Source organism: Pseudophryne corroboree, chromosome 4 (assembly GCF_028390025.1).
Source record: "Pseudophryne corroboree isolate aPseCor3 chromosome 4, aPseCor3.hap2, whole genome shotgun sequence".
NCBI classification, from domain to species: domain Eukaryota; kingdom Metazoa; phylum Chordata; class Amphibia; order Anura; family Myobatrachidae; genus Pseudophryne; species Pseudophryne corroboree.
The window spans coordinates 299,027,481-299,052,945 of NC_086447.1; the positions used below are offsets into that span (position 1 = coordinate 299,027,481).

The 25,465-nt window shown below is 46.1% G+C and overlaps 1 protein-coding gene across 4 annotated transcripts in view; it reads right to left on the reverse strand.

Moving 5' to 3' along the window:
• The window catches only part of PLD1 (phospholipase D1), a 497,457-nt gene that overhangs the window by 64,710 nt on the left and 407,282 nt on the right, over window positions 1-25,465 (reverse strand). For all 4 annotated transcript variants that reach the window (XM_063916252.1, XM_063916253.1, XM_063916254.1 and 1 more), the window contains 2 exons: window positions 19,864-19,982; window positions 19,636-19,749 (listed from right to left, as the gene is read on the reverse strand). In XM_063916252.1, coding sequence (XP_063772322.1) covers window positions 19,636-19,749; window positions 19,864-19,982 — 233 coding nt within the window. The remainder of the gene's footprint in view (window positions 1-19,635; window positions 19,750-19,863; window positions 19,983-25,465) is intronic.

The window sequence follows — 25,465 nt, forward strand, 5'->3', positions numbered from 1 at the left end:
TTTGGATTGTCCACGGCACCTCGGGTCTTTACCAAGGTAATGGCCGAAATGATGATCCTTCTACGAAGAAGAGGCGTATTAATTATCCCTTACTTGGACGATCTCCTGATAAGGGCAAGGTCCAGAGAACAGCTGGAAGACGGAGTAGCACTAACCCAACTAGTGCTGCAACAACACGGGTGGATTCTGAATTTTCCAAAATCTCAGTTGACCCCGACGACACGTCTGCTGTTCCTGGGAATGATTCTGGACACGGTTCAGAAAAAGGTGTTTCTTCCGGAGGAGAAAGCCAGGGAGTTATCCGAACTTGTCAGGAACCTCCTAAAACCAGGGACAGTGTCTGTGCATCAATGCACAAGAGTCCTGGGAAAGATGGTGGCTTCTTACGAAGCGATTCCATTCGGCAGATTCCACGCACGAACTTTTCAGTGGGATCTGCTGGACAAATGGTCCAGATCGCATCTGCAGATGCATCAGCGGATAACCTTATCGCCACGGACAAGGGTGTCTCTTCTGTGGTGGTTGCAGAGTGCTCATCTGTTAGAGGGCCGCAGATTCGGCATACAGGACTGGGTCCTGGTGACCACGGATGCCAGTCTGAGAGGCTGGGGAGCGGTCACACAAGGAAGAAACTTCCAGGGAGTATGGTCAAGCCTGGAGATGTCTCTTCACATAAATATACTGGAGCTAAGAGCGATTTACAATGCTCTAAGTCTGGCAAAACCCCTGCTTCAGGGTCAGCCGGTGTTGATCCAGTCGGACAACATCACGGCAGTCGCCCACGTAAACAGACAGGGCGGCACAAGAAGCAGGACAGCAATGGTAGAAGCTGCAAGGATCCTTCGCTGGGCGGAAGATCATGTGATAGCACTGTCAGCAGTATTCATTCCGGGAGTGGACAACTGGGAAGCAGACTTCCTCAGCAGACACGATCTACACCCGGGAGAGTGGGGACTTCATCCAGAAGTCTTCCACATGATTGTGAACCGTTGGGAAAAACCAATGGTGGATATGATGGCGTCCCGCCTCAACAAAAAACTGGACAGGTATTGCGCCAGGTCAAGAGATCCTCAGGCAATAGCTGTGGACGCTCTGGTAACACCGTGGGTGTTCCAGTCAGTGTATGTGTTCCCTCCTCTGCCTCTCATACCAAAAGTACTGAGAATTATACGGCAAAAGGGAGTAAGAACGATACTAGTGGCTCCGGATTGGCCAAGAAGAACTTGGTACCCGGAACTTCAAGAGATGCTCACGGAGGATCCGTGGCCTCTACCTCTAAGACGGGACCTGCTTCAGCAGGGACCGTGTCTATTCCAAGACTTACCGCGGCTGCGTTTGACGGCATGGCGGTTGAACGCCGAATTCTAAAGGAAAAAGGCATTCCGGAAGAGGTCATTCCTACACTGGTAAAAGCCAGGAAGGAGGTGACTGCACAACATTATCACCGCATTTGGAGAAAATATGTTGCGTGGTGTGAGGCCAGGAAGGCCCCCACGGAGGAATTTCAACTGGGTCGATTCTACATTTCTTGCAAACAGGATTGTCTATGGGCCTCAAATTGGGGTCCATTAAGGTTCAAATTTCGGCCCTGTCGATTTTCTTCCAGAAAGAATTGGCTTCAGTTCCTGAAGTCCAGACTTTTGTAAAAGGAGTACTACATATACAGCCCCCGGTTGTGCCCCCAGTGGCACCGTGGGATCTTAATGTAGTCTTGGATTTTCTCAAATCCCATTGGTTTGAGCCGCTCAAATCGGTGGAGCTGAAGTATCTTACATGGAAAGTAACCATGCTACTGGCCCTGGCTTCAGCCAGGAGAGTATCAGAATTGGCGGCTTGATCATATAAGAGCCCATATCTGATTTTCCATACGGACAGGGCAGAACTGCGGACGCGTCCTCATTTTCTGCCTAAGGTGGTGTCAGCGTTTCACCTGAACCAGCCTATTGTGGTGCCTGCGGCTACTAACGAGTTGGAGGATTCCAAGTTGTTGGACGTGGTCCGGGCATTGAAAATATATATTTCAAGAACGGCGGGAGTCAGAAAGTCTGACTCACTGCTTATATTGTATGCACCCAACAAGATGGGTGCTCCTGCTTCTAAGCAGACGATTGCTCGTTGGATTTGTAGCACAATTCAACTTGCACATCCTGTGGCAGGCTTGCCACAACCTAAATCTGTCAAGGCCCATTCCACAAGGAAAGTGGGCTCATCCTGGGCGGCTGCCCGGGGAGTCTCGGCATTACAACTCTGCCGAGCTGCTACTTGGTCAGGGGCAAACACGTTTGCAAAATTCTACAAATTTGATACCCTGGCTGAGGAGGACCTTGAGTTCTCTCATTCGGTGCTGCAGAGTCATCCGCACTCTCCCGCCCGTTTGGGAGCTTTGGTATAATCCCCATGGTCCTGACGGAGTCCCCAGCATCCACTTAGGACGTTAGAGAAAATAAGAATTTACTTACCGATAATTCTATTTCTCGTAGTCCGTAGTGGATGCTGGGCGCCCATCCCAAGTGCGGATTGTCTGCAATACTTGTACATAGTTATTGTTACAAAAAAATCGGGTTGTTATTTGTTGTGAGCCGTCTGTTCAGAGGCTCCTACGTTTGTCATACTGTTAACTGGGTTCAGATCACAAGTTATACGGTGTGATTGGTGTGGCTGGTATGAGTCTTACCCGGGGTTCAATATCCTTCCTTATTGTGTACGCTCGTCCGGGCACAGTATCCTAACTGAGGCTTGGAGGAGGGTCATAGGGGGAGGAGCCAGTACACACCACCTAATCCTAAAGCTTTATTTTTGTGCCCTGTCTCCTGCGGAGCCGCTATTCCCATGGTCCTGACGGAGTCCCCAGCATCCACTACGGACTACGAGAAATAGAATTATCGGTAAGTAAATTCTTATTTTCACAGGGTACTGATGTTACAGGTGTGGCCAAGTACTTCTGTGCAATGGAGGCCAGCCTGCTGTGTGAGCCTGCATGTTTGGACCACCACTCTAATGGACAGGACTCTGTACTGATGGTGGGCTCCGCTCTGTATCGACGCACACTGTTCTCAACTGAATCTTCCTCCTGTTCAGAATCAGACTCTGATGAGCAGCCAATAGGGCTAACGTTTTATTTGGTGGCTCTGATTTTGTTGCTTCCACAGGTTTCTCTGCAACAAACCTCTTTTCCTTGAGTAAGTTGGTGACTAAGGCCCACACCTCACCCCTCTCAGCTCTCACTTGAGGACCTTAAATCTAGGGTTCAATGCGGTAGCAATCTTCAGATATGCAATGTTGGCATTTTCCTTGCGTGTCTCCAGGTCTGTTCTGAATGTAGACTTAAATTTGACCACATAGGCAGGGTCATCATCTGAACTCTCCATGACCAGAGAGAGATGGCAAAAAGCAGGCAGAACCACAGAGCATGAGACATACTTTTCTCCTCCCAGAAATTCAGTTACATACCTGCAACAGGAAAAAAAAAATCAAACCTATTTTGTTGGATATGGGAGGCCGGCGCTGAGAATGCTGGTGGTCAGGAGACCGACAGCAACGTCTTGGAATCCAGATACCTGACAGTCCCCGGTAAGTATACTATCCCTCCCTACCATTAACCCTCCATGCCTAGTGCCTAACCCTAACACTCCGCTGGTGGTGCCTAACCCTAACTCTCCCTCCATGCAGCCTAACCCTAACCCTCCCTGCTCCCTACCCCCCACCAGTAAGTGCCTAAACCTACCTACCTAACTACATCCCATCCATGCTATATTTTTACAGACAGGACAGTGGGAAAATTAAATATATGACGTATGTAAAATATACCTGCAGGGCTCCAGTAGCGTTTCCAACCTCTGCAGTTTGTCCATTTCAGCTGTATTTGGCATGGCAATCTTGGTGTTGTGTGTGGTGAGGACATCCCTCAGTGGCTGTTTATTTCTACAGACACTTTTTACCATGTCCAGAGTCGAATTCCATCTGGTTGGAATATCTTGTATAAGCGACTCCTTTTGTCCATGTTGACTTTGTTGTTGTTCTAATTCTGCAGCACTTGCTGGACTGTGTTTAAAGTGGCCTACAACTTTTCTGCATTTGGCAAGGACATTGTCAAACGCACTGTTCTGCAGAGATACTGTGACAGAACGCTGGAGACCATGTGCAATGCAGGGGACATGTTCAAAGGGCAGGTGTCTTGCAGCAGCAATCATATTTCTTGCACTATCTGTGCTACGTGTGCCAACTTTATCTGAAATGTTCCACTCCTGTGCAACATGAATAAAATGTTCTGCGCACGTTTCAGCAAAATGTCTCTCTTCTGTTCTTATCACAGTCAGAGCATGTGAATGCAGCTCCCACTGTTCATCAATATAATGCACTGCAACTCCGAGGTAATTATGATTACCCAGCGATATCCAATAGTCTCCAGTGCGAGAAACATGTGGCGCATGTTGTAACGCCATTGCTTTTGTAGTCCTCTCCTTTTCATACAAGTCATGTATTCTTCTTGTGATGGTGCCTCTTGAGGGAGGCTCATACATGCTGTCATTTGTTGCGATCCTAAGAACGTTCCTCAGACCGACATCTTCCACAATCGGCCTGCCGTTTGTAGCTATCCACTTCGCTATGTTAGCTTTTCTTGCTTTTGTTTATCTATACTTCCCCCATACCCTGTATCCAACGTAGTCTGCTGAAGCCTCCCTCCACTGTTTGTTTGGGTGGGTGATTTGCTGGCATCAACGGTGTGTATTGCGTTTAAGTGATACTTCAGATTCGAAGTACTCCGGTGATAAAAAAAATTCAACTTTGCAGTGCTTAAAAATTACTTTGGTTTTATCAACTCTGCCATCTGGTAGAGATTTATAATGAAAGTGTCCATGTAAGATTTCGGTTCCTTTCTCCATTTTCTCATTGCTGTGAGAAAAAATTAAATTAAACAAAAACTGTATTTTTTTTTACAGAAGATTAGGCACCCCAGCAATAAAAGGGAGGATAATAGCTGGCAGCTTCCTCTTCCGGCGGCATCCAGCGGCTTCTGCATCAAAGGGGTCCGGTGACTTGCTGCTTCCGGGTCTGGCAGCTTCTGGCGACGAATGGAGCAGTAACAGCTCTGTACATGGCTCTGCAGCACACATGTAGCCCACCAGCAGCGTTAACGCGATAAAAAAATTAACGCCGTTATTAAGTTACGGCGTTAATTCGATAATATTGCATTAACTTGCCCAGCATTAATAAAAATATGTAATGAAGTCATGAAGATATATATGTATATAAGAAACCTTTCTGAACATTCTGTAACACTGACTTCTGCATCATATTTAACAACTGTCCTCACACTGAAAAAAACACAGAAAGATTTGAAAGCGCTGACACTCTGTATATATGTATATATAAAATATATTTATTTAAACTTGAGTGTTTTAGTTCCACACAAGAGAATACAAGAAAAATAAAATCAGCAATACATTTAAAAATACAATTTATCCCTATAATAAACCATGTATATAACCCTCTTTTCTGGTCCCTAGAGACTGTAGCAACTATTGGTTACTTTAATCTCAACACTGGTGTGTCAATTAAGTCTCTGTGGAACAGAAAAGCTCCTTTTCCCTGCAACACAATATCTTTAATCACTTTGTAACTATTTGTACAGGACAGAAAACACATGTAAGATTTCCAATTATTCCTATTAAAACACCATAGCACTCCTTTTTTATAATAACATTCTAAAGTCCACAATATGAAGATTTCCTTTGCTTGGTAATTAGATTTTGTTTAACGTTCTGACGCCAGATTTTAATCAGGAGTATAACTGCAGTATGTTGGAGTCTTTGATTCAAAGATTAAACAGCGTGCACGCTGCTAGGGTATTCCAACTTTCTCCCAACCCAAGCAAAAGTCAATTGCACATATGATGTTGAAACATGGCCATGTATGGATTAAGCAACAACTTTACCCCTCTTGGTGACCGTGGAGAATTATCACTGGTCAGTAGAACTCCCGGCTCTGGTAGCTAAATTCCATTTACTTGAGCCAAGTCTGGAGATCCAAAACCAGTTCCACGTGGGTTCACAAGGCTTACAGGGATAACCGTTAAGCGTGTTTGCTGATGCTGCTAAAACGCGTTTCTCCGCCTCACATCACCATCCACGGACACCAAGAGGGGTAAAGTTGTTGCTTAATCCATACATGGCCATGTTTCAACATCATATGTGCAATTGACTTTTGCTTGGGTTGGGAGAAAGTTGGAATACCCTAGCAGCGTGCACGCTGTTTAATCTTTGAATCAAAGACTCCAACATACTGCAGTTATACTCCTGATTAAAATCTGGCGTCAGAACGTTAAACAAAATCTAATTACCAAGCAAAGGAAATCTTCATATTGTGGACTTTAGAATGTTATTATAAAAAAGGAGTGCTATGGTGTTTTAATAGGAATAATTGGAAATCTTACATGTGTTTTCTGTCCTGTACAAATAGTTACAAAGTGATTAAAGATATTGTGTTGCAGGGAAAAGGAGCTTTTCTGTTCCACAGAGACTTAATTGACACACCAGTGTTGAGATTAAAGTAACCAATAGTTGCTACAGTCTCTAGGGACCAGAAAAGAGGGTTATATACATGGTTTATTATAGGGATAAATTGTATTTTTAAATGTATTGCTGATTTTATTTTTCTTGTATTCTCTTGTGTGGAACTAAAACACTCAAGTTTAAATAAATATATTTTATATATACATATATACAGAGTGTCAGCGCTTTCAAATCTTTCTGTGTTTTTTTTTGTTTCTATAAGGGTAGAGTATCCCTTAACTATATGAAGGCTGCGACAACTCTGTCTATATAAAACCTGGGTATTTGGTTAAGCGCCGGGAAAAATTCTATCTTTGTCCTCACACTGCTTTTATTCCCAGACTGCCCCCAGGAACAAGTGCTGCAATTCTGATGTCACAGATGTACAAGAAGAAAAGAAGGAATGCCGAAAATACTAATAAAAGTTCTCTTTTGGTGCAAAAGGTGGCTGAAGAACCTGCACCACGTTATAGGACAGATATCCAAGAACCTTCAGGCCCCATGTATCTAAGGGCCTAAATCAGACTTGATCATAGATGTGCGAATAAACATACTACATGCTGGTGAACGCCCAGCACAGGGCAAGTCTGCCCCGCATTCCGGATCCAGACCCCCCCTTCTTCCCCCGCAGAGATGCAAAAGCATTGCATGGCAAAAAAACGCAGGTGTGCCGGGACAAACGCAGGCGTGGCTGGGCGAACGCTGGGCAGGTTTGTGATGTCAAAACAGGAACTGAACAGTCTGACGTTTAGAGGTACTCTGAAACTGCACAAAAAAACATTGTAGCTGCTCTGCGATCCATTCATTCACACTTCTGCTAAGCTAAAATACACTCCCAGTGGGCGGCGGCATAGCGTTTGCACGGTTGCTAAAAACTGCTAGTGAGCGATCAACTCGGAATGACCCCCGTGTGCGTACGCGCAGTGCATTTCTCACTGTGTGCGCATGCGCAGTGCGCTTCTGCGCGTGTGCACACTTCACTGGGCATCAGACTGCGAACGCTGCCGCAGCAGCATTGCAGTCTGAATTACGCCCAAAGGCTGTTTCTGCAAATTCCTGTTCATGTAGTTAATTATGTTCTGTTGCTTTTACCTATGAACATTTTTATGAACGTGCCCAATTATTTTTCTGCACAAACCAGTAAGAAGAATGACAAAGGTGCACATACTGTGATGTTGCAATGCATACACTGCATTTGGCAGTCAGTAAGCCAGACAAGGAGTAAACATGGATCATATTCATATAATACAGACAGGAAGATGAAGCCAAATGTCTATTTATAGCAATGTTAATCCCATCCAGTTTGAAACTTTGCCATATGCTCTATTCGTAGTACCTTAAAGTAAAGTACAACACTTGCCGACAAGTTGTGCTCAAGTAACATGTTTATTTGAAGCTTTAAAATACAAAATATCAGTAAACCTGTGTCTATCTGACAGCCACACAGCGAAACTCATCTGGATCTTATGTCCAAACTGAGAAAGCAGTTTGAGCAAAAGATGTTGTGTTATATTTTATTTCTACAGCACAAACATATTCTGTAAATAATAGGTCACATGGCAAAACGCACAAAATAGGGTATTTACCATTTCATTATCACTAGGTAATTCATTGCGCCCCACGGGTGCTCTTAACCCTTACATACCCTTGTGGCGTGTAATATTTGTATTATATGGAGTTTTACCTCCAATCATAATTGTGTGAGTGGTTAAATACTGCACGGACAAAGGACGTGCGATGGTTAAGGGGTCGTAGCCCCTTGCAATGGCGTGAACAGCGCACGCAGGGCCTGATGAATCACCTAGTAGGTGCTGTGGTTGTGGGAGACGCGGATGGGAGAGGGTGTCCGGGGGTGCCGCGGGTGGTTGCGGGGGTTGCGCGGGTGGGGGAAGGGCTGGTGTGGTGGTGAGGGAGGGGCGGGTGCCGCGGGTGGGGTTCCGAAGCCACCGTGGGTGGGGGAGGGGGAGGGGAAGGGGCGGTGGGGGAGGGGCGAGTGCGGGGGTGCTGCAGGTGGGGGAGGGGTCCGGAGCCACCATGGGTGGTGGAAGGTGTGTGTGCCGCGGATGGGGCCCGGAGGTACTGCGAGTGGGGGAGGGGCGGGTAATGCTTCTCCTCCTGGAAGCAGCTAGGCCGCTGTCCTCCCTTTGGCAGTGGCTCTCCCGGAGACTCACACAGCAGCCAATCACTATTGTTAGCGCTGGTGTCTCAACGCGCTGCATTACAGGGAAGAAGATGCACTCAATAAACGACAGCTCCCAGCAGGCCTTAGCACCGGAATGCTTCGGCGCTAAGGGCTGCTGGGAGCTGTAGTTTATTTAGTGCATCTACTTCCCTGTAATGCGGCGCGTTGGGACACCGGCGCTAACAATAGTGACTGGCTGGCAGAACTGACTCCCATCGCTGAATCAATGTAAAAGGTGAGAGTGCTGTGCAGTGTCAGTGACACTGCACACACACTGCACTGCACAGCACTCTCACCTTTTACATTGATTCAGCGTCCAGACATTACCTTACACAATATCACTCACTCTGTTACATTAGCCATCCCGGGGCTTCCAGGCCGGCAGCCCAAGTGCTGTGTTGCGGCGTCAGGTCCTCTGGGGATCTGTGCGGGGGCTGTGGCGGGGATACACTTCTGTGACATCACGCGCAGAGGAGGCTCCGGGGCTCAGGGAGTATGCGGCGCAGGGAGGGCTATGAAAGCCTTCCGCTGCGCCGCTTTCATACACATCTATGCCGGTGGCCGCAGCAGCTTTTGTTCCACCTGCGCCGAGGCTAGGGATTGGGGATTGTTGATGCCGGAGGGGGCAGGCGGACCTGATTGTAGCTGTGCTATATTTAGCACAGCTACGATCACTTACACTGACATGCGGGGGGACGCCCAGCACAGGGCTAGTCCGCCCCGCATGTCAGGCCCCCCCTCCCCCCCCCCCCCCCCCCAAGTACAAAAGCATCGCACAGCGGCAATGCTTTTGTACTTGAAGAGTAACTCTCAGCCAGCGCAGCTCCTGCGGCTGACCGGGAGTTACTCGTCGCTGCCTTGATCGCAGCGGCTACGGGTGACATCATGCATCCATTGTGGGCCACCCCCTCACTGTGCCCACAAAACGGCGGTCAAACGCCGCTGTGCTGCCCCCTCCCGCCCAGCGACCGCCTCTGCCTGAGGCAGAGGTGATCGCAAGGCAACGACAGCCGTTGGCTGTCAGCCATGCGCCGGCGCACTGCGATGCCGTGGCATGCGCAGTTCTGACCTGATCGCTGCGCTGAACTTCAGTGAGCGATCAGATCAGAAAGACCCCCATAGGACGCTGCAGTAAAAGGGTTTTTTTCCCCCTATCTACAGCACAGAGACTTGCTGCAGATGCAGTGGCATACCCTCCTACTGTACCTTTTTGGCAGGTACAGTACCTTTTTTTATGGTCTGTACTGATTTTTGGCTCTCCAAAATTCCATTGAAAGTATAGGAAAAGGGGCATGGCCACACCACTGTACCTGTGGCCACTCCCCTTTTAGAATTTGTCCCGATTTTTATGTGTAAGTTGTTGTAGGGTATATTGTTGCAGATGCAGTGGGCCTATTTTGGGGTGTGGAGCTGGAGCTGCCTCTCCATGAGTCCCATTGTTAATCCTGCTCTGGGAACACACAGCAGCCAAAGGGTAGAGCCTACCATTGGATGTAACCTATCTGGGAGAGCGTTTCTCGCCCAATCAGCTGTGGGCTGGGTGTGATAGACCTGCTGCTAACCCAATGAGAGCTCTTAGCAACTCCCAGCATTATCCACAGTCACAGAGTGACAGATCTGGGCAATTATATAGGAGATTAATAATAAAATGCAAGAATTCTTTCTTATATACATATCAATAATGTATCAAACCAAATGAAAAGGATCTAGATACCATGGCCTAGAGACCAGCTAAAGCTACCTTTTATGAAAAGGTCATCACACAATACAAAGCTTTGGCATGGTAGCACTGAGAATAAAGCCAGGATATACACTGCATAAGCATATACAGACCCTTTCAGTTCTAAGTATTGCTATGCTGTATCTAGAAGTGCAATGTTACTGTATGTGGTATGATTCTCAGACAGTCCTAAGTCACCATTCTTACTTCTTTATGCACGGAGGCAGAGGGGGGAACATTTTATAGGGTGAATGAGAAGCACAGTGGCAGTGATGTGTCTTGCTGCCTAGCACTAGTAATAAATACAGCCCGCCCTGACTCCAGACATTACTTTATTTTGGTGTTGCTCAGAAAAGCAAGTTTTACACTTCCCCCAAACTCTGCTAGAGGGGAGGACAATATTTAAATATAATATTTTCCGGCAACCTGCATAAAACAAGAGTACAAGGCTAGAGTCCTCCTTCCATCTGCTCGGGTCTCTCCATCTGTCTCCAAGCACTGTGTTTTCTGCTGACGATTCTTCTCTTTGTGGAGGAGACATGCACTGATCTGTGCCTGGGAAACATCTCCCTGCACTGGATGCCCAGAACTGCCGCTCACTCACCATCCACACTAGTTACAGTAATATTTGCCTTACTCTGATTCGGCTGTTCAGGGTGTAATAGTATATGGGTACTATTAGGGCATGGACATGTATGTGAATTACTGCACTCTGTGGTGGTCATTCCGAGTTGTTCGCTAGCAGTTTTCGTTCGCAGCACAGCGTTTAGGAAAAAAAGCGTCACTCCTGCGCATGCGTGACGTACTTTCACAAAAGCCGAAGTAGTTTTACACAAAGTCTGCTCGCCGCAGAGTGATTGACATGAAGTGGGCATTTCTGGGAGGTAACTGACCGTTTTCGGGGAGTGTGTGGGAAAACGCAGGCATGTCAGATACAAACGCAGGCGTGCCGGAGGAAATGCAGGCGTGGCTGGCCGAACGCAGGGCGTGTTCGTGACGTCAAAACAGGAACTAAATAGTCTGAAGTGATCGCAAGATAGGAGTAGGTCTGGAGTTGCTCAGAAACTACACAATCTTTTTTTGTAGCCGCGCTGCGATCCTTTCGGTCGCACTTCTGCTAAGCTAAAATACACTCCCAGAGGGCGGCGGCATAGTGTTTGCTAAAAGCAGCTAGCGAGTGAACAACTCGGAATGAGGGCCCGTGTGTCTGTATTATTAGAGTAAGTGGGTTTGTGTGTTACTGCAATCTAGTGTGTGTCTGTGGATTATTATAGTGAGTGGCTTTGTGTGTTACCGACTCTGGTGTGTGTCTGCTTATTATTATAGTGAGTGGGTTAGTGTGTTACTGTACTCTGCATATGTCTGTGGGTTATTATAGTGAGTGGATTTGTGTGTTACTGCACTCTGTGTGTGTCTGTGTATAATTATAGTGAGTGGATTAGTGTGTTACTGCACTCTGGTGTGTGTCTGTATATTACAATAGTGAGTTGGTTTGTGTGTTCCTGCAATCTGGTGTGAGTCTGTGTATTGATATAGTGAGTGGGTTTGTGTGTCATTGCACTGTGTGCGTCCGTGTATTATTACAGTGAGTGGGATAGTGTGTTACTGCAATCTGGTGTGTGTCTGTCCATTATTATAATGAGTGGATTTGTGTTATACTGCACTCTTTGTGTGTCTTTGTATTATAGTGAGCAGGTTAGTGCGGTGTTACTGCACTCTGTGTGTGTCTGTGTATTATTATGGTGAGTGGGATGGTGTGTTACTGCATTCTAGTGTGTATCTCTGTATTATTATAGTAAGTGGATATGTGTGATACTGCACTCTGGTGTGTGTCTGTATATTACTACAGTAAGTTGGTTTGTGTGTTACTGCAATCTGGTGTGTGTCTGCACTTTGTGTGTCTGTGTATTATAGTGAGCAGGTTAGTGTGGTGTGTGTCTGTGTATTATTATTATAGTGAGTTGATTTGTGTGTTACTGTACTGGGTGTGTCTGTCCATTATTATAATGAGTGGATTTGTGTTATACTGCACTCTTTGTGTGTCTTTGTATTATAGTGAGCAGGTTAGTGTGGTGTTACTGCACTCTGTGTGTGTCTGTGTATTTTATTATAGTGAGTGGGATGGTGTGTTACTGCATTCTAGTGTGTATCTCTGTATTATTATAGTAAGTGGATATGTGTGATACTGCACTCTGGTGTGTGTCTGTATATTACTACAGTAAGTTGGTTTGTGTGTTACTGCAATCTGGTGTGTGTCTGCACTTTGTGTGTCTGTGTATTAAAGTGAGCAGGTTAGTGTGGTGTGTGTCTGTGTATTATTATTATAGTGAGTTGATTTGTGTGTTACTGCACTGGGTGTGTCTGTGTATTACTGTATTTTAGTGATTGGCATAATGTGTTACTGCATAATGTGTGTGTCTGTGTATTATTATAGTGACCGGGTTAGTGTGTTACTGCACTGTGTGTGTGTCTGTGTATTAAAGTGAGTGGCATAGTGTGTTACTGCACTCTGTTTGTGAATCTGTATCATTATAGTGAGCGGGTTAGTGTGTTACTGCACTCTGTGTGTGTCTCTGTCTCATTATAGGAAGCGGGTTAGTGTGTTACTGTGCTCTGTGTGTCTCTGTCTCATTATAGTGAGCGGGTTAGTGTGTTACTGCACTCTGTGTGTGTCTCTGTCTCATTATAGTGAACGGGTTAGTGTGTTACTGCACTCTGTGTGTGTCTCTGTCTCATTATAGTGAGCGGGTTAGTGTGGTACTGCACTCTGTGTGTCTCTGTCTCATTATAGTGAGCGGGTTAGTGTGGTACTGCACTCTGTGTGTCTCTGTCTCATTATAGTGAGCGGGTTAGTGTGTTACTGCACTCTGTGTGTGTCTCTATCTTATTATAGGGAGTGGGTTAGTGTGTTACTGCACTCTGTGTGTGTTTCTCTCATTATAGTGAGCGGGTTAGTGTGTTACTGCACTCTGTGTGTGTCTCTGTCTCATTATAGTGAGCGGGTTAGTGTGTTACTGCACTCTGTGTGTGTCTCTGTCTCATTATAGGGAGTTGGTTAATGTGTTACTGCACTCTGTGTGTGTCTCTATCTCATTATAGTGAGTGGGTCAGTGTGTTACTGCACTCTGTGTGTCTCTGTCTCATTATAGTGAGTGGGTTAGTGTGTTACTGCACTCTGTGTGTGTCTCTGTCTCATTATAGGGAGTGGGTCAGTGTGTTACTGCACTCTGTGTGTGTCTCTGTCTCATTATAGTGAGTGGGTTAGTGTGTTACTGCACTCTGTGTGTGTCTCATTATAGGGAGTGGGTCAGTGTGTTACTGCACTCTGTGTGTGTCTCATTATAGTGAACGGGTTATTGTGTTACTGCACTCTGTGTGTGTTTCTGTCTCATTATAGTGAGTGGGTCAGTGTGTTACTGCACTCTGTGTGTGTCTCTGTCTCATTATAGGGAGTGGGTGAATGTGTTACTGCACTCTGTGTGTGTCTCTGTCTCATTATAGTGAACGGGTTATTGTGTTACTGCACTCTGTGTGTGTCTCTGTCTCATTATAGTGAGTGGGTTATTGTGTTACTGCACTGTGTGTGTGTCTCTGTCTCATTATAGTGAACGGGTTATTGTGTTACTGCACTCTGTGTGTCTCTGTCTCATTATAGTGAGTGGGTCAGTGTGTTACTGCACTCTGTGTGTGTCTCTGTCTCATTATAGTGAACGGGTTATTGTGTTACTGCACTGTGTGTGTGTCTCTGTCTCATTATAGTGAGTGGGTTAGTGTGTTACTGCACTCTGTGTGTCTCTGTCTCATTATAGGGAGTGGGTCAGTGTGTTACTGCACTCTGTGTGTGTCTCTGTCTCATTATAGTGAACGGGTTAGTGCGTTACTGCACTCTGTGTGTGTCTCTGTCTCATTATAGTGAGCGGGTCAGTGTGTTACTGCACTCTGTGTGTGTCTCTGTCTCATTATAGGGAGTGGGTCAGTGTGTTACTGCACTCTGTGTGTCTCTGTCTCATAATAGGGAGTAGGTCAGTGTGTTACTGCACTCTGTGTGTGTCTCTGTCTCATTATAGTGAACGGGTTATTGTGTTACTGCACTCTGTGTGTGTCTCTGTCTCATTATAGTGAGTGGGTTAGTGTGTTACTGCACTCTGTGTGTGTCTCTGTCTCATTATAGGGAGTGGGTCAGTGTGTTACTGCACTCTGTGTGTGTCTCTGTCTCATTATAGTGAGTGGGTTAGTGTGTTACTGCACTCTGTGTGTGTCTCATTATAGGGAGTGGGTCAGTGTGTTACTGCACTCTGTGTGTGTCTCATTATAGTGAACGGGTTATTGTGTTACTGCACTCTGTGTGTGTTTCTGTCTCATTATAGTGAGTGGGTCAGTGTGTTACTGCACTCTGTGTGTGTCTCTGTCTCATTATAGGGAGTGGGTGAATGTGTTACTGCACTCTGTGTGTGTCTCTGTCTCATTATAGTGAACGGGTTATTGTGTTACTGCACTCTGTGTGTGTCTCTGTCTCATTATAGTGAGTGGGTCAGTGTGTTACTGCACTCTGTGTGTGTCTCTGTCTCATTATAGGGAGTGGGTGAATGTGTTACTGCACTCTGTGTGTGTCTCTGTCTCATTATAGTGAACGGGTTATTGTGTTACTGCACTCTGTGTGTGTCTCTGTCTCATTATAGTGAACGGGTTATTGTGTTACTGCACTCTGTGTGTGTCTCTGTCTCATTATAGTGAGCGGGTTAGTGTGTTACTGCACTCAATGTGTGTCTCTGTCTCATTATAGTGAGTGGGTTAGTGTGTTACTGCACTGTGTGTGTCTCTGTCTCATTATAGGGAGTGGGTCAGTGTGTTACTGCACTCTGTGTGTGTCTCTGTCTCATTATAGTGAACGGGTTATTGTGTTACTGCACTCTGTGTGTCTCTGTCTCATTATAGTGAGTGGGTCAGTGTGTTACTGCACTCTGTGTGTGTCTCTGTCTCATTATAGGGAGTGGGTGAATGTGTTACTGCACTCTGTGTGTGTCTCTGTCTCATAGTGAACGGGTTATTGTGTTACTGCACTCTGTGTGTGTCTCTGTCTCATTATAGTGAACGGGTTAGTGTGTTACTGCACTCTGTGTGTGTCTCTGTCTCATTATAGTGAGCGGGTCAGTGTGTTACTGCACTCTGTGTGTGTCTCTGTCTCATTATAGGGAGTGGGTCAGTGTGTTACTGCACTCTGTGTGTCTCTGTCTCATAATAGGGAGTAGGTCAGTGTGTTACTGCACTCTGTGTGTGTCTCTGTCTCATTATAGTGAACGGGTTATTGTGTTACTGCACTCTGTGTGTGTCTCTGTCTCATTATAGGGAGTGGGTCAGTGTGTTACTGCACTCTGTGTGTGTCTCTGTCTCATTATAGTGAGTGGGTTAGTGTGTTACTGCACTCTGTGTGTGTCTCATTATAGGGAGTGGGTCAGTGTGTTACTGCACTCTGTGTGTGTCTCATTATAGTGAACGGGTTATTGTGTTACTGCACTCTGTGTGTGTTTCTGTCTCATTATAGTGAGTGGGTCAGTGTGTTACTGCACTCTGTGTGTGTCTCTGTCTCATTATAGGGAGTGGGTGAATGTGTTACTGCACTCTGTGTGTGTCTCTGTCTCATTATAGTGAACGGGTTATTGTGTTACTGCACTCTGTGTGTGTCTCTGTCTCATTATAGTGAGTGGGTCAGTGTGTTACTGCACTCTGTGTGTGTCTCTGTCTCATTATAGGGAGTGGGTGAATGTGTTACTGCACTCTGTGTGTGTCTCTGTCTCATTATAGTGAACGGGTTATTGTGTTACTGCACTCTGTGTGTGTCTCTGTCTCATTATAGTGAGCGGGTTAGTGTGTTACTGCACTCAATGTGTGTCTCTGTCTCATTATAGTGAGTGGGTTAGTGTGTTACTGCACTGTGTGTGTCTCTGTCTCATTATAGGGAGTGGGTCAGTGTGTTACTGCACTCTGTGTGTGTCTCTGTCTCATTATAGTGAACGGGTTATTGTGTTACTGCACTCTGTGTGTCTCTGTCTCATTATAGTGAGTGGGTCAGTGTGTTACTGCACTCTGTGTGTGTCTCTGTCTCATTATAGGGAGTGGGTTAGTGTGTTACTGCACTCTGTGTGTGTTTCTGTCTCATTATAGTGAGTGGGTCAGTGTGTTACTGCACTCTGTGTGTGTCTCTGTCTCATTATAGGGAGTGGGTGAATGTGTTACTGCACTCTGTGTGTGTCTCTGTCTCATAGTGAACGGGTTATTGTGTTACTGCACTCTGTGTGTGTCTCTGTCTCATTATAGGGAGTGGGTGAATGTGTTACTGCACTCTGTGTGTGTCTCTGTCTCATTATAGTGAACGGGTTATTGTATTACTGCACTCTGTGTGTGTCTCTGTCTCATTATAGTGAGTGGGTTAGTGTGTTACTGCACTCTGTGTGTCTCTATCTCATTATAGTGAGTGGGTCAGTGTGTTACTGCACTCTGTGTGTGTCTCTGTCTCATTATAGTGAGCGGGTCAGTGTGTTACTGCACTCTGTGTGTGTCTCTGTCTCATTATAGTGAGTGGGTTAGTGTGTTACTGCACTCTGTGTGTCTCTATCTCATTATAGTGAGCGGGTCAGTGTGTTACTGCACTCTGTGTGTGTCTCTGTCTCATTATAGGGAGTGGGTCAGTGTGTTACTGCACTCTGTGTGTCTCTGTCTCATAATAGGGAGTGGGTCAGTGTGTTACTGCACTCTGTGTGTGTCTCTGTCTCATTATAGGGAGTGGGTCAGTGTGTTACTGCACTCTGTGTGTGTCTCTGTCTCATTATAGTGAACGGGTTATTGTGTTACTGCACTCTGTGTGTCTCTGTCTCATTATAGTGAGTGGGTCAGTGTGTTACTGCACTCTGTGTGTCTCTGTCTCATTATAGGGAGTGGGTTAGTGTGTTACTGCACTGTGTGTGTGTGTGTCTCTGTCTCATTATAGGGAGTGGGTCAGTGTGTTACTGCACTCTGTGTGTGTCTCTGTCTCATTATAGTGAGCGGGTTAGTGTGTTACTGAACTCTGTGTGTCTCTGTCTCATTATAGTGAAGGGGTTATTGTGTTACTGCACTCAATGTGTGTCTCTGTCTCATTATAGTGAGTGGGTTAGTGTGTTACTGCACTCTGTGTGTCTCTGTCTCATTATAGTGAGTGGGTTAGTGTGTTACTGCACTCTGTGTGTGTCTCATTATAGGGAGTGGGTCAGTGTGTTACTGCACTCTGTGTGTGTCTCTGTCTCATTATAGTGAGTGGGTTAGTGTGTTACTGCAGTCTGTGTGTGTCTCATTATAGTGAGTGGGTTAGTGTGTTACTGCACTCTGTGTGTGTCTCATTATAGTGAGTGGGTTAGTGTGTTACTGCACTCTGTGTGTCTCTGTCTCATTATAGGGAGTGGGTCAGTGTGTTACTGCACTCTGTGTGTGTCTCTGTCTCATTATAGTGAACGGGTTATTGTGTTACTGCACTCTGTGTGTGTCTCTGTCTCATTATAGGGAGTGGGTGAATGTGTTACTGCACTCTGTGTGTCTTTATCTCATTACATGAGCGGGTTAGTGTGTTACTGCACTCTGTGTGTGTCTCTGTCTCATTATAGTGAACGGGTTATTGTGTTACTGCACTCTGTGTGTGTCTCTGTCTCATTATAGTGAGTGGGTCAGTGTGTTACTGCACTCTGTGTGTCTCTGTCTCATTATAGTGAGTGGGTTAGTGTGTTACTGTACTCTGTGTAATGGGCAATTTACACTGTACCACTTTGAGCCAATGAAGTAATGAGGAGCTTAGACACATGATGACAGCTGGCATAGCTGTGGCACGTATGTCCAAAATTTGAATTTGAAAGTACTTGAAGCTGTTTTGTATAATGTGTGGAATATATTTTGAAAACAAGGCATTTTGTACATTTGTTCTGACAAAAACAATGGTACATTCATGTTTCACAGGTGTTATGCTTCAAAGTTATTTTCCTATGGCAACAAAAAACGTTTGTCCTTCTTTTCTTACACACCCAGAAAAATGCTCGAGCAGATCCAGATGCGAAGGTGGGAGCAGGAAAGGGGGGTTAGGTGTGGCCAAGTAGATGGAATTACAGGAACCAAACAGACCTTGTCAACTGAAGAAAAGTACAGTGGCTGCGTTAGATGGGGGTAGGGATAGAAGGGACTATGGTCATGCCATAATGATTGAGCTGTGCCTGTACTTGTTTAAGGCTGCTGAGGAATGAGCTGGTCTCATTATCATATCAAACAGGTACATAACAGTGAAATACAGGACCATTATAAACAATACGCATCCAACACTCAGTACACACGCTACACTCAGTTAGGATGTTTAAAAATGTCAGCATGTGTAATTATACCAGCTAACATCAATTTGTGTAAAGAAGTTACCTGTAGAATCATAGGAGTCAGCTCTATGGGGGCTGAGGGGGCATTAGCAACAACTACCAACATCTACGCTCGGGAGTTTTAAATCATATAGTAGGAAGTGGGGAGTAACACAAGCCCCCACAAACATTGTAAGACTTGTCCCTTATGTGTACAATGCTGATGTCCTGTATTATCCTTGCTGTGCTATCTACACTGAGCAATCTGGACCAGAAAGCGTTACAAACAGAGCACAGTCCATATTACACAGCTGTTTAGGGTGAAGGTGCCATTAGATTAAGAATGACTTATTATCCTTTCATTTACAGGGAACACAGAGTATTTTGCTGTGGAACATATCACTGTTATAAAGTAAGAATACCAGATTTCAAAATGAGATTTACTTTCTGTAATGTTTCCATGTAATTAGTTTCTGTAATGCTTCCATGTTAGTGGTCCATCCGCCAGTTTCCGGTCATTGCCACACCTTAAACACACTGTAAAACGTGTGCACAAATGATGATACAAGAGGATGTATCACAATTTCCCCCAGCTCTCTTACAAAGTAAAACATTGGGTCTATTTCTTCATATTCCCTCCTCTGTGGAAAGCTTCTATACAGTAACTGTCACGTAGAAAATGAACCAGGAAAGGACAGGCAGAAATGCAATAACACCTATAATCTCTTTCGCAATACACAGTGGTGACTTTCTGCGGCTGATATGTCAGTGTGTGAGGTCTGGGAAGGGACAGTCTGTCAGACACCACACCTACTGTACCTGTGCACTGGCATGAACTGACCCAGGGACCTGGTAGGGTAACTCCTTGGCTGTCTTGTGAGACTTTGGCAGCAAGAACGGATAGGAAAGGGAACGGTACTTAGGCTTCATGATCTAAAACAGAAGATCAAATGACTTAAGTAATCTGGCATACAATAAAATAGCAGAAGACATGAAGCAGAGCTGGTAAGGAGAATATGTACACTAGAACACCACTGAAATACACACCTTTGTGAAGTTCCAGCGTTGAATAAAATGCCTTGCAACATCACGTGCTGCTCTTCCATGTACTACAGAAGAAATGTCATGCCAGGGCATTCTAGGTGTTTGGTACCTGTCAATGAAGTCTAAACAGAGAGGTGAATGCTGACATATACAGTAGTACTTGCATAAAGAATACAAAACAGGACAGACAGGACTTTCTCTTTGGACTACAGCAGATTCAAGTAAACAGGTTGGTCTTACATTTACAAAAAAAAATTGCCCCTTTAAATCTTGAGAAATAGGCCGCAACTCCCAGGCTGTACATTTGGACCCAGATCAGGTGGACACTGGATCCCATGGAAACAGTACACTGGATTTCATTCTAAATTGTATATAGGAAGTGATTATTGGGCCATGCATGCAACCAGTAAAAAACATATTATTTAATAACAACTTTAGATAGTGACAAATTACAGATACCAGTGGAAAAGATATATTTTTAAAGGCACATGCATTTAGTTCTAAACATAGAAATAGTAATATAACATCAAAGTAATATGTATTAGACAATATAAACCAAACAGATAACAACGCATGATGTGTTTATCCTTTTATATTCTTAAACATGTTTGTTCATATAAAATGTAAATGAACGTAATCTGGCCTATAATGGCCCAGGATACATAGCTCACTGCATTTTGAATTCTCTGCTCAGATCACAGCAAACTGACCTGACAATACACAACACATGTAATTTATTATCACATGCTATGATTCTGATTGTTTGATTAAATAAAATAAGATTTTACTCACCGGTAAATCTATTTCTTGTAGTCAGTAGTGGATGCTGGGGACTCCGTAAGGACCATGGGGATTAGCGGCTCCGCAGGAGACTGGGCACAACTAAAGAAAGCTTTAGGACTACCTGGTGTGCACTGGCTCCTCCCACCAAGACCCTCCTCCAGACCTCAGTTAGGATACTGTGCCCGGAAGAGCTGACACAATAAGGAAGGATTTTGAATCCCGGGTAAGACTCATACCAGCCACACCAATCACACCGTATAACTCGTGATACTATACCCAGTTAACAGTATGATAACAACTGAGCCTCTTAACAGATGGCTCAACAATAACCCTTTAGTTAGGCAATAACTATATACAAGTATTGCAGACAATCCGCACTTGGGATGGGCGCCCAGCATCCACTACGGACTACGAGAAATAGATTTACCGGTGAGTAAAATCTTATTTTCTCTAACGTCCTAAGTGGATGCTGGGGACTCCGTAAGGACCATGGGGATTATACCAAAGCTCCCAAACGGGCGGGAGAGTGCGGATGACTCTGCAGCACCGAATGAGCAAACTTTAGGTCCTCCTCAGCCAGGGTATCAAACTTGTAGACTCTTGCAAGAGTGTTTGAACCCGACCAAGTAACAGCTCGGCAAATTTGTAAAGCCGACACCCCTCGGGCAGCCGCCCAAGAAGAGCCCACTTTCCTCGTGGAATGGGCTTTCACAGATTTAGGGTGCGGCAGTCCAGCCGCAGAATGTGCAAGTTGAATCGTGCTACAGATCCAGCGAGCAATAGTCTGCTAAGAAGCAGGAGCACCCAGCTTGTTGGGTGCATACAGGATAAATAGCAAGTCAGTTTTCCTGACTCCAGCCGTCCTGGAAACATATACTTTTCAGGGCCCTGACTACGTCCAGAAACTTGGAATCCTCCAAGTCCCAAGTAGCCGCAGGCACCACAATAGGTTGGTTCACATGAAAAACTGCTACCACCTTAGGAAGGAATTGGGAACGAGTCCTCAATTCCGCCTTATCCATATAAAATACAGATAAGAGCTTTTGACAAAGCCGCCAATTCTGATACACGCCTGGCCGACGCCAAGGCCCACAGCATGACCACTTTCCACGTGAGGTATTGTAGCTCCACGGATTTAAGTGGCTCAACTCAATGCGACTTCAGGAAATCCAACACTACGTTGAGATCCCAAGGTGCCACTGGAGGCACAAATGGGGGCTGACTATGCAGCACTCCCTTAACAAAAGTCTGAACTTCAGGCAATGAAGCCAGTTCTATTTTGGAAGAAAATCGATAGAGCCGAAATCTGGACCTTAATGGAACCCAATTTTAGGCCCATAGTCACCTCTGACTTGTAGGAAGTGCAGAAATCGACCTAGCTGAAATTCCTCCTTTGGGGCCTTACTGGCCTCACAGCACGCAACATATTTCCGCCATATGCGGTGATAATGGTTTGCGTTCACTTCTTTCCTAGCTTTAAATAGCGTAGGGATAACTGATAACTTCCTCCGGAATGCCTTTTTCCTTCAGGATCCGGCGTTCAACCGCCATGCCGTCAAACGCAGCCGCGGTACGTCTTGGAACAGACAGGCCCCCTGCTGCAGCAGGTCCTGTCTGAGCGGCAGAGGCCATGGGTCCTCTGAGATCATTTCTTGGAGTTCTGGGTAACAAGCTCTTCTTGGCCACCCGGAACAATGAGTATAGTTCTTACTCCTCTCCTTCTTATTATTCTCATTACCCTGGGTATGAGAGGCAGAGAAGGGAACACATATACCGACTGGTACACCCACGGTGTTACCAGAGCGTCCACAGCTATCGCCTGAGGGTCCCTTGACCTGGCGCAATATCTTTGTAGCTTTTTGTTGAGGCGGGACGCCATCATGTCCACCTGTGGCCTTTCCCCACGGTGTACAATCATTTGGAAGACTTCTGGATGAAGTCCCCACTCTCCCAGGTGGAGGTCGTGTCTGCTGAGAAAGTCTGCTTCTCAGTTGTCCACTCCGGGAATGAACACTGCTGACAGTGCTAACACATGATTTTCCGCCCATCGGAGAATCCTTGTGGCTTCTGCCATCGCCATCCTGCTTCTCGTGCCGCCCTGTCGGTTTACATGAGCGACCGCCGTGATGTTGTCTGACTGGATCAGCACCGGCCGGTGTTGAAGCAGGGGTCTAGCCTGACTTAGGGCATTGTAAATGGCCCTTAGTTCCAGAACATTTGTGTGTAGGGAAGTCTCCTGACTTTTCCATAAGCCTTGGAAGTTTCTTCCCTGTGTGACTGCCCCCCAGCCTTGAAGGCTGGCATCCGTGGTCACCAGGACCCAGTCCTGTATGCCGAATCTGCGGCCCCCTAGAAGATGAGCCCTCTGCAGTCACCACCACAGCGACACCCTGGCCCTTGGAGACAGGGTTATCCGCCGATGCATCTGAGGATGCGACCCGGTACACTTGTCCAACAGATCCCACTGGAAGATCCTTGCATGGGACTTGGCGAATGGAAATTCTTCGTAAGAAGCTACCATCTTTTCCTAGGCTCGCGTGCCTTGATGCACCGATACCTGTATTTGTATTAGGAGGTCTCCGTCTAGAGACGCCAACTCCTTGGACTTCTCCTCCAGGAGAAACCCTTTTTATCCTGTTCTGTGTCCAGAACCATACCCAGGAACAGTAGACGCGTCGTAGGAACCAGCTGCGACTTTGGAATATTCAGAATCCAGCCGTGCTGTTGTAGCACTTCCCGAGATAGTGCTACTCCGACGAACAACTGCTCCCTGGACCTCGCCTTTATAAGGAGATCGTCCAAGTACGGGATAAGTACTTCGGTCATTACCTTGGTAAATACCTTCGGTGCCGGGGACAGACCAACGGCAACGTCTGGAATTGGTAATGACAATCCTGTACCACAATTTTGAGGTACACCTGGTGAAGAGGGTAAATAGGGACATGCAGGTAAGTATCCTTGATGTCCAGTGATACCCTGAAATTTTCCAGGCTTGCAATAATTGCCCTGAGCGATTCCATTTTGAACTTGAACCTTCGTATATAAGTGTTCAAGGATTTCAATTTTAGAATGGGTCTCACCGAACCGTCTGGTTTCGGTACCACAACATTTTGGAATAGTAACCCCGGCCTTGTTGAAGGAGGGGTACCTTGATTTCACCTGCTGGAAGTACAGCTTGTGAATTGCCGCCAGTACTACCTTTCTCCGAGGGCAGCAGGCAAGGCTGATGTGAGGCAACGGCGAGGGGGAGTCGTCTCGAACTCCAGCCTGTATCCCTGTGATACTACTTGCAGAACCTAGGGATCCACCTGTGGGCAAGCCCACCTGGTCCCTGCAGCTCCCGAGACGCGCCCCCACCGCACCTGTCTCCACCTGTGGAGCCCCAGCGTCATGCGGTGGACTCAGAGGAAGCGAGGGAAGATATTTGATCCTGGGAACTGGCTGACTGGTGCAGCTTTTTCCTTCTTCCCTTGTCTCTGTGCAGAAAGGAAGCGCCTTTGACCCGCTTGCTTTTCTGAAGCCGAAAGGACTGTACCTGAAAATACGGTGCTTTCTTAGGCTTTTGTGAGGAAACCTGAGGTAAAAAATTTTCTTCCCAGCTGTTGCTGTGGATACGAGGTCCCAGAGACCATCCCCAAACAATTCCTCACCCTTATAAGGCAGAATCTCCATGTGCCTTTTAAATGCAGCATCACCTGTCCACTGCCGGGTTTCTAATACCCTCCTGGCAGAATGGACATTGCATTAATTCTGGATGCCAGCCGGCAAATATCCCTCTGTGCATCCTTTTTTATATATATAAGACAACGTCTTAAATATGCTCAATGTTAGCAAAATATTATCCCTGTCTTAGCGTATTAATATTATCTGACAGGGTATCAGACCACGCTGCAGCAGCACTATTTATGCTGAGGCAATTGCAGGTCTCAGTATATAACCTGAGTGTGTAAATACAGACTTCAGGATCGCCTCCTGCTTTTTATCAGCAGGTTCCTTCAAGGTGGCCGTATCCTAAGACGGCAGTGCCACCTTTTGACAACGTGTGAGCGCCTTATCCACCTTAAGGGATATCTCCCAACGTGACCTATCCTCTGGCGGGAAAGGGTACGCCATCAGTAACTTTTTAGAAATTACCAGTTTCTTATCGGGGGAAACCACGCTTCTTTACACACTTCATTCATTCATCTGATGGGGGAACAAAACACTGGCTGCTTTTTCTCCCCAAAAATAAAACCCCTTTTATGTGGTACTTGGGTTCATGTCAGAAAATGCGTAACACATTTTTCATTGCCGAGATCATGTAACCGATGTTCCTAGTGGATTGTGTATATGTCTCAACCTCGTCGCCACTGGAGTCAGACTCCGTGTCGACATCTGTGTCTGCCATCTGAGGTAACGGGCGTTTTTTGAGCCCCTGATGGCCTTTGAGACGCCTGGGCAGGCGCGGGCTGAGAAGCCGGCTGTCACACAGCTGTTACGTCATCCAGCCTTTTATGTAAGGAGTTGACACTGTCGGTTAATACCTTCCACCTATCCATCCACTCTGGTGTCGGCCCCACAGGGGGCGACATCCCATTTATCGGCCTCTGCTCCGCCTCCACGTAACCTTCCTCATCCAACATGTCGACACAGCCGTACCGACACACCGCACACACACAGGGAATGCTCTGACTGAGGACAGGACCCCACAAAGTCCTTTGGGGAGACAGAGAGAGAGTATGCCAGCACACACCAGAGCGCTATATAATGCAGGGATTAACACTATAACTGAGTGATTTTTCCCCAAATAGCTGCTTGTATACATATATTGCGCCTAAATTTA